At 36.7% G+C, this 18,172-nt stretch overlaps 1 protein-coding gene across 7 annotated transcripts in view; it reads left to right on the top strand.

Annotated features, from left to right (window-relative positions):
- The window catches only part of MCU (mitochondrial calcium uniporter), a 201,092-nt gene that overhangs the window by 174,969 nt on the left and 7,951 nt on the right, over positions 1-18,172 (top strand). For all 7 annotated transcript variants that reach the window (XM_023240544.2, XM_045040130.1, XM_045040134.1 and 4 more), the window contains 4 exons: positions 1,917-2,087; positions 3,307-3,411; positions 14,587-14,747; positions 16,178-16,381. In XM_023240544.2, coding sequence (XP_023096312.1) covers positions 1,917-2,087; positions 3,307-3,411; positions 14,587-14,747; positions 16,178-16,381 — 641 coding nt within the window. The remainder of the gene's footprint in view (positions 1-1,916; positions 2,088-3,306; positions 3,412-14,586; positions 14,748-16,177; positions 16,382-18,172) is intronic.

An 18,172-nucleotide genomic window follows, 5' to 3' on the forward strand; every position in this document is an offset into this window, starting at 1 on the left:
AGTCCAAATGTCAATCAGCAGGAAAATGCATAAATTATGGTGTATCCATACAGTGAAATATTAGCAATAAAAATAAACTACCAATGCATGCAACAATGTGGGTTAATCTCAAAATCACTATACTGAGAGAAGTCAGATACAAAAGAGTCTGTACTATATGATTCCAGTAATATAAAACTCCAGAAAAACTAAATATAATCTGTAGTGACAAAAATTGAATCAGTGGTTGCCTAAGGATTTACTGGGATGGGGAATAGGGGAATTTGGGGAAGTAATGAAAATGCTCTTTATCTTGATTATTGTGCCAAAACTCATCAAATGTCCATTTAAAATAAAAGTATATTTTGGTATTTACAAACTCTGTTTCAGTCAGGGTTACTTTTAAAATTTAAGTACTGAAAGAATGTAGTGTGATGCTGTTGTGTATACTGCAAGCCTTGTAAGTGGCTAGAATAGGCAAGGAAATAAGATGTAAATAATTACAACATTGCCAAGTGTGATGCGTTTGGCATCTCCAGAATATTAACCTAAAAACATTTCCTCTCAACTCTTCAATATTGAGGGGTATGAATCCTTAGCAACATTATAGAATGTATCTTTGGATTCTTAAAAAAAAGCTAATAAGGGGCGCCTGGGTGGTGCAGTCGGTTGAGCGTCCGACTTCAGCCAGGTCACGATCTCGCGGTCTGGGAGTTCGAGCCCCGCGTCAGGCTCTGGGCTGATGGCTCAGAGCCTGGAGCCTGTTTCCGATTCTGTGTCTCCCTCTCTCTCTGCCCCTCCCCCGTTCATGCTCTGTCTCTCTCTGTCCCAAAAATAAAAAAAATAAAAAAATAAAAAAAAACGTTAAAAAAAAAGCTAATAAACATTATCAAGCAGTGTGCTAAGTGTTTTAAATGGTTTATTTTATTTATTCCTCACAACAATTCCATCAGTTAGGAATTGAATCCATGTTATACGTCAAGAAAGCAAGGCTCAGAGAAGTTACATAACATGCCCAAAGTTATAAAGCCAGGATTCCATCCCAGATTTGCCTCCAAAGCCTGTTTTTCTTCACAGGCTAGTGCTAACTTATCTTTAAATGCTTGGTTGCTTATGTAAAAAATTGTTTCAAAATTTATTTCTTTATAAATTTCATTTGAAAATTATTTCAAAAGAGTCTGACATTTGTTTTAGTGACTAAGACTCAGTAAATCAAGACTATTGATGAAAAAGATAAGGAAATGGGAATTCTTTCAGTTTTATAGCTTATGATAATGTTTCCCTTAATAACTTTTTGTTAGAAAATCCCAAACAGTTACGTTGTGGCTTATAACTAGTCTCAGGACAATGTTTAAGAGAACATAAAAAGAATTGTTTTGTTTCTATCATAATACGTTCATATTACGTAAGAGAATACTTACTTATCAAACACCTTGGATATAATAATTGTACTATAAATATGAAGTGACTTTCCTTGAGTAAGAGTCTCACTTATTAGTGTATTTTCACATATTATTCTCCAGGGGTTCTTGAAAACTGTGGCTCCTCAGAGCCACCTCCTAAAGGTTATGGAGTCTGGCCCAGCAATCTCTGGCTACTTAGTAAAATCTTCCTCAGTAGAACTAGAGTTTATATTTACCAGTACCAAAATCTTTACCTCAAATTCCTGGGAAAGCCTCTCCCTGACCTACTTAGAAGATAATCCTTTGCATGCTTTCTTTTCTCTGAACAGTGAATTGTGTGATCTGTATGATTGATCTTCCATAAGCCAGTTCCCAGAATAACCTCCAACTAAAGCTAAAGGGCATATTCTTAAACCTTTGAAAACATTTTAAACCATGTTAATAATAATAGACCCTATGTAAGAATAGTAATATTGTAGCTTTAACTTATAATGAAATCTAATTATCGTATGATTATGGATCTTTTTCATTCAGATGTGACAGTGGTGTATCAAAATGGGTTACCTGTGATATCTGTGAGGCTACCATCCCGGCGTGAACGTTGCCAGTTCACACTCAAACCTATTTCAGACTCAGTCGGTGTGTTTTTACGACAACTTCAGGAAGAGGATCGGGGAATTGACAGAGTTGCAATCTACTCACCAGGTATAGTCACATTCATTGTCAATTCTCACCCACCTGTCATTTCACCCCAGAATGCTTCTATACTCTTACACACACACACACACACACACACACACACACACACACACACACACACACGTGTGTATGCACACATACACACACATATACCACTGCAAAAGAATCCCATACTCTTAACTTTAGGACACATTTTTTTGCTTAGCAAATGTCAGGAGAGACTGTGATTTCTGTCTCAGTTCTCAGAATATAACTGTTCAGTTTTAGGAACTGAATATACACAAAAAGCCTCATTCAGAAGCACCTCACATACAATGCCATGGGCAAAGAGGAGCAGTCGATCACATTTTATGTTATTGAAACCTTTTATCATTACCTTAGGCATAAAATAAATTTTTCTAGTGGTTGAGCCCTCATCTCTGGAGATATGAAATAATAGGACTTCTTTTTAGATCTTGTTCCGTCTTTCACATAGTTGGTAAAATAGAGACATATGTGACTGGAAAAGAATGTAAAATAAGGCACTAAAAAATTCCCATTTGACATGCATCTGTCCTATTTATTTAAGTGCCTTACATTTTTTCCCATTCTTTGAAAAATTTTAAACCTACAGAAAGCTTAAAAGACTATATTGGAAGTACCCATTTACCCTTGGGTTTACCAGTTGTCAACAACTTGCCACATTTCTATGCTGTAAGTAGTTTAAATATACTTAATTTTCATCTTATATAACTTATATAACTGGTAGACCAGTATGGTGTACTTTGCTAACATCTGTCCCTACCAAATTATTGGTGACGAATCAGTAATTATCCTGAAAAGTACCATACATTAGAAAGCATTGTGTTTTTTTTTGTTTTTTTTTTTTTTACTCCACCAACTTCCATCATGGATAGATGTATGACATCCATGCCGCTCTCCCATGACCCGAGATTTCCAACTGACACCGATAGATCTATGTAATTATTTTACTTGTTGATAAAGTTTTGGCAGAAAAGTGTATCATTAAATCTTCATAGACTTGAGATCATGAAAGCAAAAAGCCTCAGATAATATAAGCTTTGTTTAGCATAGAATTTGGGGATGAGGCAAAAATGAACTAGAATTTAAAAGAGAAGATATAATTTTTAAAATTGATTTTGAGGATTGCTTTTTCTTGATCATTCTCAAACAATTAGGGATATATGACGAGTTTAAATTTTCACACTTAAATTTTTTTTTACAGATGGCGTTCGAGTTGCTGCCTCAACAGGAATAGACCTCCTACTCCTTGATGACTTTAAGCTGGTCATTAATGACTTAACATATCATGTACGACCGCCAAAGAGAGGTAAAAAGTAACCTTGATAAGATCAGAGAAATGTGGGAGGGCTTTTGGAAAGAACTTTATTCTTCCCTGGATGACCTTGAGAAGCAGACAATATTCAAAGAACACTGAAAAGTCTTACATCCAGGTAGACTCTGTTTCAGTTGAAGAGCTCATTGAGTGTCTCATGCTTGAATACCTGGCTAGTACAGTGATGAAAACTTAGATTCTACCTAGGCACCAGAATGCTTTATTATTGGATATAAATGCTTCACATAAATGAATGTTTCACATAAATGAATGTTCTGTGTAACTTAAGCTCCTTCCCTCCAAACAGGCTAAAAGTCATATTATTTTAATAACATCACAGGGGAATCTTTTTAAAAATAAATTATGGACTTCCCTGTCCTCTTAACATTTATAACAGGAATGAATTAATCTTTTTTTTTTTTTTTTTGGCTCAAGGTAAGCAGTGCAAAAGTCAATTATATTGTATTATAATAGTCCTTAGGAACTTCTGACACGTATATGCTTTCATATAAAAAGTGTGATATACAAGGATGACTGGGTGGCTTAGTCGGTTAAGTGTCTGACTTCAGCTCAGGTCATGATCTCATGGTTTGTGAGTTTGAGCCCCACGTTGGGCTGTTTTGACAGCTCAGAGTCTGGAGCCTGCTTCGGATTCTGTATCTCCCTCTCTCTCTGTTCCTACCCACCTCATGCTCTGCCTCTCTCTGTTTCTCAAAAATGAATAAACATTAAAAAAAAATTTAAATAATCAAAAGTATGATATTTGCCTCAGGTGCAGATTTTAAGAGGGTGCCCCCCCAAAAAAACCCCAGTAATCAAGATAAATAATACTTTAATGAACTATTTTAAAAAACCAAAGTTAATGCCAAAACCCCATGATGAACAAAATATCAAAAATTTAAATAAAGCAGTCAGTATTACTGATTTTTCTTTTTATCCCAGGCTCCCAGTATGGCTTCTGCACAGTACTGATGCTAAATAGGCCTCTAAAATAGCATTTGATATGTGTCTTTTTCTGTCACTTTTCTGTCTCTGCCCTTGATCTTTATTATTACTTACTGATGTTGTTAATGCCCCTTCCATTACCGCCACCCTCTCCACCAGCCTTCTAGGGCATCCCTTCTTTGTAATTCTGCTTTTGAGAATTGTGTCTAATGTAGAAAATATTCTCAGTGAAAGCCTAAACATTGAATGCCTCCAAAATCTGGTCCACATCTACTTTAAAAGTTTTCCTCTAGGGGCGCCGGGGTGGCTCAGTTGGTTAAGCGTCTGACTTCGGCTTAGGTTATGATCTCACGGCTTGTGACTTTGAGCCCCGCGTCGGGCTCTGTGCTGACAACTCAGAGCCTGGAGCCTCTTCAGATTCTGTGATTCTGTGTCTTTCTCTCTCTTTCTCTCTCTTTCTCTTTCTCTCTCTCTCTGTCTCTCTCTCTCTCTCTCTCTCTCTCTCTGTCTCTCTCTCTCTCTCTCTCTCTGTCTCTCTCTCTCTCTCTCTGCCCCGCTCACACTCTCTCTCTCTCAAAAATAAACATTAAAAAAATTTTTTTAAGTTTTCCTCTATCTCTCTTAACATGTTACCTACTTTTCCTCCACCCTCTAATCCTTTGCTGTTTCCTGAACTGTGCCTTGTTTTTTGCCATCTCAGTGTTTACTTTCTCTACGGTGCCTTTTTTCTCTCTTTGTAACCTCCTATTTCCCCATGTCAAAATCATCAAGGTCAGCTCTTCCATGAAGGCTTTAATGATCCTATTCTTAATGTTCTTTATTTCTCTAAATCCCAGCCAACCAGAAGTGACTAATCTGTTGTCTGAACTCTTCTTTATTAATGCTCAGACAGAAGGACTGTGATTTTGTATCCTCCATTGACTCAGATAGTCATACTATGTTGAGTGAAATAAGTGAATCAAGTTGGTAGCATTTTGTTTGTTCAGAAGCCAGATTATTTTCTGTGTGCAAACTAGTTGAAATGGAACTAGTTTAGAAAAAGTACAGTAAATACAGCAAGAGTGGGAAAAGTTTCCTGTAAATAGTAAGACATTACTAAGCCAGTTATTACATTGGAATAATTGAACACGTAGACCAGGGATTGTTAGCTATATATTAGCCAAGCTAATATGTTTTTCTTCTTTCTTCTTTGATTTTTGGACTAGAAGTTCCCCTTAAGATAACAGAGGTACAGGCTTATTTTACTCAGTTTTTTTTGTTCTTTAAATTTGCTCTTTCTTTTCCAGCCTTATTAGCATAAAATTGACATACAGCATCCTAAGTTTAAGGGTACAGTGTAATGAATTGATACACTTTAATGTTACAAAATGATTACCACAATAGGATTAGTGAACACCTCCATCACCTCACATAATTACGTGTGTGTGTGTGCATGTGTGGTAACAACACTTAAGGTCTGCTTTCTCAGCAAATTTCAAGTATACAATATAATATTGTTAACTATGGTCACCATGCTATACAACAGATCCCCAAAATTTACTCATCTTACCATTGGAATTTTGGTACCCTTTGACTGATGTAGAATACTGTATGATCCAGCAATCCCACTTTTGGGTATATAACCAAAGGAAATGAAATCAGGATCTTAAAGAGGTATCTGCACTCCCATGTTCACTGCAGCATTATTCACGTTAGTGAAGATGTGGAAACAACCTGATTGTCCACAGATGAATGATTAAAAAGATGTGGTTTATACATATAATGGAATATTATTTAGCTCTGAAAAAGAAGGAAACAACTTGGATAGGTCTTGAGAGCATTATACTGAGGAGAATTTGGTGTATGTGAGAGCTCATTCTATTTAGATTTTCTATTTTGTATTAGTAAAAATTTTAAAGTTGACTAATATATCCTTATGTAAAGTATAATAAGCAGGAAAATAAGCTTCCACATATTATGTTGTCAAAAACTAGAGACTTTTAATCAATGACTAATTGTAACCATCTTGTCTAATGCTGTTTTTAAAGCAGAAATGAGGGGAGCCTGAGTGGCTTAGTTGGTTAAGCATCTGACTCTTGATCCCAGCTCAGGTCATGATCTCACATTCATGAGATTGAGCCCCATATCAGGCTCTGCACTGGCAGCACAGAGCCTCCTTGGGATTCTCTCCCTTCCCTTCTCTCTATGTCCCTCCCCTGCTCACATTCTCTCTGTCTCTCTCTCTCTCTCTGTCTCTCTCTCTCTCTCTCTATCTCTCTGTCTCTCTCTCTCTCAAAATAAATAAACTTAAAAAAAATAAAGCGGAAATGAATGTTACAGTGTTTTACATCAGGCTATTCCCAAGTTGAATAAGGGAAAGTAAAGGTAGAAACTGAAAGGGGAAGAAATTATAGTTGATTCTCTGGGAATCAATTCAGTAGTCTGCCCAGCTTCCTTAGATGTCAGTTAAAAAATGAAGTTTGCAAGGGTCAAAAGTCTATGATTCATGGAATAATTGTAAATTGAAGTGAAATTCCGTAAGCTCAATAGCGGCACTGGTGTAGAATTTTAAAAGATCTTTTCAACATTTAAAATATTTTCATACATCAAAGCTCTCTCACCACTGTTCTTAGCCAATGAGAGATTTTGCCATTAGATACCATTTCACACAGAAGCTTGAATAATACTGTTTTAAGTCCATAAACTCTTTTCCTCAAACTTTTGAAACATAGTAAAAATCAAAAACACAATAAGCAAGTGTTGGCAGGTTGTAGAGAAAAAGGAGCCCTCTTGCGCTGTTTGGTGGAAATGCAAACGGGAGCAGCCACTATGGAAAACAGTATAGAAGTTCCTCAGAATGTTTAAAATAGAAGTACTCTATGATCCAGTAATTGAGCTACTGGGTGTTTACCCAAAAAATACAAAAGCACTAATTCAAAGGGATATATGCACCCATATGTTTATAGCAGCATTTTATACAATGGCCAAACTATGGAAGCAGCCCAAGTGTCCATCGATAGATGAATGGATAAAAAAGATGTATATATGTATGTATGTATATGTATGTGTGTGTATATATACATGCACACATGCACTAGAATATTATTCAGCCATAAAAAAAGAATGAAATCTTGCCGTTTGCAATGACGCAGATGGAGCTAGAGAGTATTGCTAAGTGAAATAAGTCAGAGAAAGACACATACCATATGATATCACTTATATGTGGAATTTAAGAAATAAGACAAAAAAAGAGAGACAAACCAGGAAAAAGACTCTTAACTATGGAGAACAAATTGATGGTTACCAGAGGGAGAGGGAGAGGGATGGGTTAAATAGATGATGGAGATTAAGGAAGGACACTTGTGATGAGGACCGAGTGATATATGGAATTGTTGAATCACTATATTGTACACCTGAAACAAATATAATACTATATGTTAACTATATTAGAGTTAAAATTTTTAAAAAGATCTTAAGAAAACATGGTAAAGAAAGTCATTTTTTTCTTTTGATGATATATAAAATAGGTTTTAATTTTGTTTCCGCCGTATAATCTTCTCTCCCTGTCTGAGGAAGATATTGCTGGCATCTAAGTCACCACTAGTTTTCAGCTACATCAAGTAGGAGAGCAGTTTGAATTTCTGTATTAGAGAAGGTTGGCAGTCATCCACATGAGACAATCCTCTTCCCCATGTTGGAACCCTTTTTATTAAAAAGGCTAAACAGAAAAGAAATTGCAAGTACTAGGGCTTAGGTGTCAGACGATGAGGAGCACTAGGATTTTATAAACACAGGGAGCAGATGGAACAGATCTAATAAAAGTTAAAAGAAGGAATGAAGGAAAACTTTTCCAGGACAGTTTTTTAAGTGTTAAAACAATTTTTTCTACTCACCCCGCACCCCTGTAACTTTCACATTCCTCTCCTATTTTTCTTTCCCCTGTTGACGGATAGCACTTTAGAACTAAAAATGCTGTATGAATGCTGTGAATCAGTAAACCTGAACTTCACACACTTCCATCAGGCAGTGAGGATAGGGGGCTTATTGATAGAGGATCTAATAAAGGCCCACTTAATGTGTATGTGGGGTCGACAGTCTGTAAGTATTACGGATACTTAAGTGTTGAACCTAACCCCAAATGAGAAAGGGAAGAGGCAGAAAAAAGCTGAGACGGAACCAAGGGGGCAGGTCATGGCAGTAAGGCTCACTGCAGGCTCCATTGCATTCTCTTGGTTAGCAGAGCTGTGTATGGCTGGATCGCCCTCTGTCCGCTGCAGGATGAGAAGAGGAACTGTTTTAGCAATTAAATTATTTTAAAACCTAATCTAAATCTGGAATGGAGGGAGGAATATGGAAAGGGAGCACAAAAGGCCTTTTATCTCAGTCCATGTTGAAGTTGTAATTAACTACCTTCCACTTAATACTGGGAAGGAAGAGAATATAATCTAAATCACTGGTTGTTGAACGTTGTGCTAAGGAGAATCATTTTGATTGGCACCACTAAGCCCTTTTCCCCATTTATCCTTCCAAAGGATATTGGAAACCTTGCTTCTCTCTTAATGATGTAAATAATTTGAGGGAAATGGTTGAGCAGGCAAACCAAATACAAACAATAACAAATACCTGACCAGAGACTAAAATAGCCAAAGTCCTTCTTAAACCATTCTAGTAGCTAAAAAGACTTTTAATCCTCAGTAATTTGCACATCTCCTTGCCTTTCTGTACCTTAACTTCCTGGCACTGATGACATGTGCAGAAACATTAATAAACACCTCATTGCATTTTTAGTGAAGGATACACACATCATCCAAAAGTGGTATTGTTTAGCCATTAGCAGATTTATCTGCTCTCTTCTTATAATTTCATCTCCAAATATGTGGGCAAAGTTTTCAGGGTCAAAGGTTTGGGATTGATGTTTTCCTCCACCATGATAATACCTTGGAACCATATTCTTCCTGACAAGAAAATCTAACAAAGCCAAATCTCTTGAGTTTATTGGGGCTTTAGTGATGCCTGATCAGAGTTGGTACACACACACACACACACACACACACACGCAGGAATATTAGCCATAAAAAATGAAATCTTGCCATTTTTAACCACATGTATGGAGCTAGAGAATATTATGTTAAGTGAAATAAGTCAGAGAAAGACAAATACTGTATGATATCACTCGTATATGGAATTTAAGAAACAAAACAAATGAGCAAAGGAGGAAAAAAAGTGAGAAAAGAGAGGGAGGCAAACCATGAAGCAGACGGTTAGAAAACAAACTGATGGTTACCAGAAGGGAGGGGGTGTGGGGGGATGGGTTAAACAGGTGATGGAGATTAAGGAGTGCACTTGTGATGAGCAGGGAGTAATGTATGGAATTGTTGAGTCACTATATTGTACTCTTGAAACTAATATTATACTGTATGTTAACTAACTGGAATTTAAATAAAAACTTCAATGGAAAAAAAGCAAGAGTGAAAATGGGAGCTTGGAAGATCAGAGAAAAGTCACTAATTTTAAAGTGATGGCACAGAGAGATTAATCAAAGCTTGCCAAGGAACCTGAAAATTCAAATGCGTCTAACTATTAGGATCAGCTGCAAAGGAGGACTGATAGAGAAATCATAAGACGGTGCTGGCAGATACATACATTATCTGTGATAATGTAAATGTTCCATTTCTGCACTGTCCAGTATGGTAGCCATTAGTCACAGGTGGTTATTGAACCCTTGAAATGTGGCTAGTGTGACTAAAGAACTGAATTTTACATTTTATTTTATTTTAATTAAATTTAAATAGCTATATGTGACTCATGGTTTCTCTTTTGGACAGCAGAGCTCTAGAAGGCTGCGTCTGGTTGTGGGCCTGGATGTGCCATTCATCAACAGAGGTGGCAGTTGAGAAAAAAGAGCTAGAGGCAGAGAATGGGAAAACAAGCACAAGCTAGCATCTCTAGGCACCTGCATCTGCCTCTCACTACTACCCACTACAGCCTTCAGAGCATTAATGGCTTCTGCCTCACTTCCGCCTTCCAAAATCTTACTTGAATTTCTCATTTGGTTAATGCTAACTCTGAACCATACATACCGGGATGGGTATTTTCGAAAACATAATTCCAGGTTAGCTAGATTGGCAAGGTATAAAACCACCAAACTGCTTTTCTCACCCAATGGTGTTTTCTGAAAATCTTACTATACCAGTACATAAAAAATTCCTCATTCTTTTTCACATTGTATTGCACTTGTATTGCATTGTATGAATGTATATCATTTACTTAACTGCTTATTTTATAACTTATTGATGGACTTTTATGTAGTTTTCGTCTTTTGCTGTAGTATATATTATAGCATCAAATAATCCTGAATGTGTCACTTAGGAAGTCTCTGAGTGTATATATAAGAAAAATACTTGGAAGTGGAAGACTATGTCAAAGAATATGTGGATCAAAAAGTTAGATTTTGAAGAAGAAAAAGAAATATTTAAAGTAATGAAAGACAATCAAAAGAGAAATATTTTTATAACCTTGAAATGAGAAAAAGCTTTCTAACTATAACAGAAAACCCAGAAGCCATAAAAGAAAAGACTGATACAAAAAATAAATTTTCTACACAGCAGAGACCATAATAGAAATATTAATTTTTAAACTAACAGGTTTTCAATGAATGATATTCTAATAGAGACTTGCTTTTTTGTAAAACAATTTCCAAGCCTGATTTCCAATTTTATGGATTTTCAGGTTATGATTTTCTCTATATGTTTGATCGTTAACATGTCCATGCTCCATTAGGAAAAGGAAGAGATTCTGTTTAGTTTTGCTTACTTGCTTCCTTTCCTTTTTTCTTCCTCCCCTCCCTTTTTCCCTTCCTCCCTCCCTCCCTTCCTTCCTTGGACTTCTAAGCAAATACATTACTGTTATAGATTCGGGGTCTGGAGTTCTCTCTTGTCCAGGAAGAGAGCAGACGCAGAATTAAAATGTGAAAGGGGCTAATGTCCAGGAAGAGACAAGAGCCCCGAATAAAGGTCCTTGCTCCATTTTTATTAGGATCAGAAAGCTTACAAGCATGATGGATATGCACAAAGAGACAATGAAACTGTGAACATTAACTCCTGTGTGTGAGAGAAAGAGGGTTTTGAAGATATGCAGTGTTAGGGGTTTGGGTCAATACAAAACAAAATCCCAGCACCAGGCAGATGGTTGTTTAGGCAGGCATAAGGTGCAGCCTGTCTATCTTAGCTTGCCTAGGGGATAAGACAGGTAGAGCTTACTACCTCGGGGTCAACAAGGCACCTTTCTTTTGTTAATTAGCTCCATTATCTCCGCTCTGGGCAAAAACTTCACCCTGCTGCTGTCTGTAGCCTATTTACCTCTTTACCCATTCTGGTCCTTCCCTCCTGTGAAAGCAGCTTTCTGCTATCCTACTAAGTTGCTGGAGGGGGGTGGGGGAGGGGGGGCTTCCACCCTGATTACCTAGCTTTGATTACCTGATTTTGAATTTTTTTTTTCAACGTTTATTTATTTTTGGGACAGAGAGAGACAGAGCATGAACGGGGGAGGGGCAGAGAGAGAGGGAGACACAGAATCAGGCTCCAGGCTCCGAGCCATCAGCCCAGAGCCTGACGCGGGGCTCGAACTCCCAGACCGCGAGATTGTGACCTGGCTGAAGTCAGACGCTTAACCGACTGCGCCACCCAGGCGCCCCCTTTTTTTTTTTTTTTTAATTTTTTTTTTTCAACGTTTAGTTATTTTTGGGACAGAGAGAGACAAAGCATGAATGGGGGAGGGGCAGAGAGAGAGGGCCTGATTACCTGATTTTGGATGCTTTCATCCTAAGCCTTGTTAACCCATCATTGCAAGCTCAGGGAATTCCTAAACTTATTCCCCACATAATACTTAAAGTATTGAAAGTTAAAATGGGAAAAGAGGGGCGCCTGGGTGGCGCAGTCGGTTAAGCGTCCGACTTCAGCCAGGTCACAATCTCGCAGCTCGTGAGTTCGAGCCCCGCGTCAGGCTCTGGGCTGATGGCTCAGAGCCTGGAGCCTGTTTCCGATTCTGTGTCTCCCTCTCTCTCTGCCCCTCCCCCGTTCATGCTCTGTCTCTCTCTGTCCCAAAAATAAATAAATGTTAAAAAAAAAAAATGGGAAAAGAAAGAGCGTTAAATAGGAAAGCCAATGGACTACCCTTCAGATCTTTGTCTACTCCCTACTAGTTCTGCAATTTCATATATATTATTATTAGACCTCATTAAGGAGAACAGCCACCTCACATTTTATTTTTTTTTCCCTCTGTAGTGACTAGATCAGTAGCTTACACAAAAACATTTGTTAATCTTATCTTTGGGGTTCAGGTTCCTCATTTATAAATTTTGGGTACCAAGTTTACTCCTGTTATTGTGAGAATAATATGAGATATAATATATGTGAAAAGATTTCAATAACCATAGATAATTGATCACTACTTAAGGAATTGTCTTTTGAAAGGGGACCACACTTTCAGGAGAAATATTATTATATGGTGGAAAGATTATAACTCAGTTCCAGTTATGGAGTCAGGAGACATCCTACCACTTCACTGTGATATTCCAAACAAGTTACTGCCTTCTAGAGTACAGCTTCCTCTTCTGGTAACTTTGGAAAGTATAAAGCCACATGCAAACATGAGCTACAACTTCAATGCAAAGAAAACCTTGTTGACATAGATGACTTCTAGAACTCAAAGTGCTCTTGCTTTTGTCTGTTCCCATTAATTCAGCACGCATTTACTGAAGTTGCAAGAAACTGTGCTAGGTACTATATCCCATTTTACTGTATCAGCTCTTCTGTAATCCAACTTGCTGTCCTTATTTGAATTTTTCATTGATTGAATTTTTTGATAACTGTACTCACGGACATCCTTGAAAAAAGTTTAAATACACAACTAATTTTGACTGTGGTTTATTTTGAATTAGAAGAGGGCTGACCTTATGGCTATACCTAACAAATGTCACATTTAAGGCTAATAAGATTTATTTAATATTTTAACTTTTGTTTTAAGTTTATTTATTTATTTTGAGAGAGAGTGCACGGACAAGCAGGGGAGAGACAGAGAGAGGGGGAGAGAGAGAATCCCAAGCAGGCTCTGCACTGTCAGCACAGAGCCCAACATGGGGCTTGATCTCACGAACCAGGAGATCATGACCTGAGCTGAAATCAAGAGTTGGGTACTTAACTGACTGAGCCACCCAGGCTCCCCAAGGCTAATAAGATTTTAAAACAAAAGTTTTATTCCTTGTCTCTTTTTTTTTTATTCTTTGACAGCTGAGATAGCTTATTTTTTATTATATTCTCAAAACATAATTTTTAGATTTCTGGAAACACATGCTATTCATAGAAGAGGATATTGAATCAAAGAATTCAATCTTTTACACTTTTAATCATTCTCTAAACCTTCATGCCCTCTAAAACATGATATTGAAGTCCAAACTGCTATTCTGTGTCTTTTCCCAACAGGAATAAATAAAAGTTGGTATGTGGGGAAGGTGTATGGAGGCTAATCTTTTTAGGATAATTGTATTTTTATTTATACATTTGTATTTGCAAATTTGAAATACTGTGTATTTTTTCCTCAGGTGTTAAACAGGAAGAAAATCACCAATTGAAATGGCAAGACCACAGATAAATTCTAGATAAGCATTTTAATGAGCATAATAGTGAGATTGATTCTGAACCTCTCTACTAGTTTTTAATATACTGCCTTAAATTTTTTATGTAATGAAGATTATGATTATTTATAGCCTTATTTGTAGCATTTTGACTTCCAAGAATATAATGGTAGATGTTGGCTTCAAAATTTTCAAGTTGCCCAAATATGAACTTACTTTCTAGGATTGGTAGTTACCTCTGTTTTAAAAAGGGGGCTCAGTTGGACGTCCGACTTCAGTTCAGGTCATGACCTCTCAGTACGTGGGCTCAAGCCCCGCATCGGGCTCTCTGCTGACAGCTTGGGGCCTGGAGCCTGCTCTGGATTCTGTGTCTCCCTCTCTATCTGTTCCTCCCCTGCTCACACTCTGTTTCTCTCAAAAATAAATAAACATTGAAAAAAAAATTTTTTTAAAAGGAACTATCACTTCCCTTCAATTGAACACTGAAAGAAACCGATGGTGGGATCCCTGTAGTGGATGACTCTGTCTTGTTCTTATCATTGTCTGATAGCCCTAGGAATAGCAACTCTCCAGCTAAGGCATACGTTTAAAACAATGTAACCCCTCTTTTTCAGACCTCTTAAGCCACGAAAATGCAGCAACACTGAACGATGTAAAGACACTCGTCCAGCAGCTATACACCACACTGTGCATCGAGCAGCACCAGTTAAACAAGGAAAGGGAGCTTATTGAAAGATTAGAGGATCTCAAACAGCAACTGGCTCCCCTGGAAAAGGTGCCAATTCAAATCTCAGACCTTCCTCTTCACCAGTAATTTTTCAAGAGTATATATGTCTACTTTTTTTCCTTCTGTTCTCTTTTGGTAATTGAGCTATGTCATTCAAACTAGTCCTTTAGTTTTGGGGACTGAACCATAAAAAAATTCCAGTCAAAGCTAAGAAAAGACTTAACAAGGAATTAGAGGACTTAGAACTTTGAAGTCTAAATTTCTGCCCTTAACCAGATTTACCGCCTTTGCAACAAAAGATGAAATAATTGCTGATTGGAAAAAGTCCCGAGTGTAATGGATAATGGTTTTAGCCAAGTTAAGAATTAATATTATATGGATTATTATGCAGCTGTTAAAAATGATTATATAGATCTAATATGCAATAGAAGAATATTCATAATTTTATGAAAAGTATATTATAAAATACTGTGCATATTAGTACATACTGTGATCAATTTTTAAATGTGTTGTGCATATAGCTGTGCACATTTATGTGTATGTCTAAGTATACACACAGAAAAAAGTCAGAAGGAATATAATCCAAAATGCTAATGGAATAGTAGGATTATGATTGATTTACTTCTTTACATTTTTCCAGATGTTTACAGTAAACATATGTCGTTATTATTTTTAATGATGATGCAAATACTTTCAGAGATTAAGAAAGGGAACAAAATACTCAATATTGTGCATTTTCTGATTTCTTTAAAAATAACCAGTATCTCAAGGTTATCCTCAGTAAACTTAAGACCAGTAGGAATGTGATCAATTAAACTTGAACTGTTGTGAAGGAGGATGAGTTTTAAATTTGGTCTTTTCAAAATGTAAAGTATTTTTTAATGTATCGGTGTAACAAAATAAATTATCATCCTTGTTGAATATTTACTATGTGCTGGAAATTATGCCAAGTATTTTACCTGTATTCTGTTATTTAGTCCTCAGAAGAACTCTATAATGACACTGACAATGATTTGCATATTAGGGCCTGAGTGCAGTTGCTCTGAATCCAGAGTTCATGCTCTGACTCACTGTGCTATTCTGTGCCCTGACAGGCCCCTTGCATAAGGAACGAGAATAGATTAAATCTTGTATACCACAGTAAGAGAACAGTGGCATGTTTTCATATCCCTCCTGCAAAGAAGATAATTGTGTAGTTGGATGAAGAGTTGTAGACACTTATTCACTTCCGTAGTTTCACCATATTTTCATCTACTTCTAGGGTGCAACACAAAACACAAATGTCCTAAGAAAAGTGTTACTCCTACAGAATATTTTCTCCAGTAGAAACTACAGATACTATTTAGGAAGACACTACATTTGTTAGAATTGAGACTAACATGTCTTGATTATGATACCTATTTCTTTAATGAACATAGAACAGTTTAAATTTAAAATGTCTTATGCCTTATCATTGACTGATCATGTGTTCCCCCTAGGTACGAATTGAGATTAGCAGAAAAGCTGAGAAGAGGACCACTTTGGTGCTATGGGGTGGACTTGCCTACATGGCCACACAGTTTGGCATTTTGGCCCGGCTTACCTGGTGGGAATATTCCTGGGACATCATGGAGCCAGTCACCTACTTTATCACTTATGGAAGTGCCATGGCAATGTATGCATATTTTGTAATGACACGTCAGGTAAGAATTCCTCTTCGAGTAACTTCTTATGAGATGAATGAAGTTTTATGATGAATGAAGTTTTGGTTGTCAAATTAGTTTTCTTTTCTCTTGTGTTCTCGTGTTCTTTGTACCCATTTATCCTACACACAACACACACACACACACACACGAGTATGTGCACCTGCATGCCAATTGTGTGTCAGGCATGATGCTGAACATAAATCATCATAAATAGCCATAAATCATCTCTGGAAGGAGAAGGCAAGAAAAAGCTATAAGAGATGTAAAGAAAGAAAGAAAGAAAGATGGAAAGAAAGAAAATTGACATTATTCAAAGATTTTGTACATTAAAAAAATAGAAAAACATGTACATATAATTGGTTAGAATCCATAAGTCAATTTAATGAGGTTACTGAATACAAGGTTAGTATACATAAATCAACTGCATATTTATATGCCAGTAACAATTATAAAATTAAACTTTAAAAGATGTAACTTAAAATGGCTTTTAAAAATATTTAGAAGTATAACATCATAAAGGCCATATACAAAAGACCCACAGCTAATATCTTCCTCGGTGGAGAAAAACTGAGGGCTTTCCCCCTAAGGTCAGGAACAAGACAAGGATGTCTATTCTCACCACTGTTATTTAACATAGTACTGGAAGTCCTAGCCTTAGCAATCAGACAACACAAAGAAATAAAAAGCATCCAAATTAGCATGAAAGAGTCAGACTTTCACTATTTGCAGATGACATTATATTCTATGTAGAAAACCTGAAAGACTCCACCAAAAACTTGGTAGAATTGATACATGAATTCAGTGAAGTCACAGGATACAAAATCAATGTACAGAAATCTGTTGCATTTCTGTATACCAATAATGAAGCAGCAGAAAGAGAAATGAAGGAATCGATCCCATTTACAATTGCACCAAAAACCATAAGATACATCCTAGAAATAAGCCTAACCAAGAGGTGAAAGATCTGTACTCTGAAAACTATAGAACACTTATAAACGAAATTGAAGAGGACACAAAGAAATGGAAAAACATTCCACACTCATGGATTGGAAGAACATATATTATTAAAATGTCTATACTACCCAGAGCAATCTACACATTTAATGCAATTGCTATCAAAATAACACCAGCAATTTTCACAGAGCTAGAACAAACAATCCTAAAATTTATATGGAACCACAAAAGACTCTGAATAGCCAAAGCAGTCTTGAAAAAGAAAAGAAAAGCTGGAGGCATTACCATTCAGGTCTTCAAGTTATATTACAAAGCTGTAGTGATCAAGACAATATGGTACTGGCAAAAAACCAGGCACACAGATAAATGGAACAAAATATAAAACCCAGCAATGGACCCGTAACTATATGGTCAACTAATCTTCAACAAAACAGGAAAGAATATCCAATGGAAAAAAGATAGTCTCTGCAATAAATGGTGTTGGGAAAACTGGACAGCAACATGCAGAATAATGAAACTGGGCCACTTTCTTACACTATACACAAAAGTAAATTCAAAATGTATGAAAGACCTAGTGTGAGACAGGAAACCACCAAAATCTTAGAGGAGAACACAGGCAGTAACCTCTTTGACATCAGCCATGGCAATTCTTACTAGATATGTCTCCTGAGTCAAGGGAAACAAAAGCAAAAATAAACTATTGGGACTTCATCAAGATAAAAAGCTTCTGCACTGCAAAGGAAACAATCAACAAAACTAAAATACAGTCTTTGGAATGGGAGAAGATATTGCCAAATGAAAGGGTTAATCTATAAAGAACTTATCAAATTCAGC

This window comes from Felis catus, chromosome D2 (assembly GCF_018350175.1).
Source record: "Felis catus isolate Fca126 chromosome D2, F.catus_Fca126_mat1.0, whole genome shotgun sequence".
Classification (NCBI taxonomy): Eukaryota; Metazoa; Chordata; class Mammalia; order Carnivora; family Felidae; genus Felis; species Felis catus.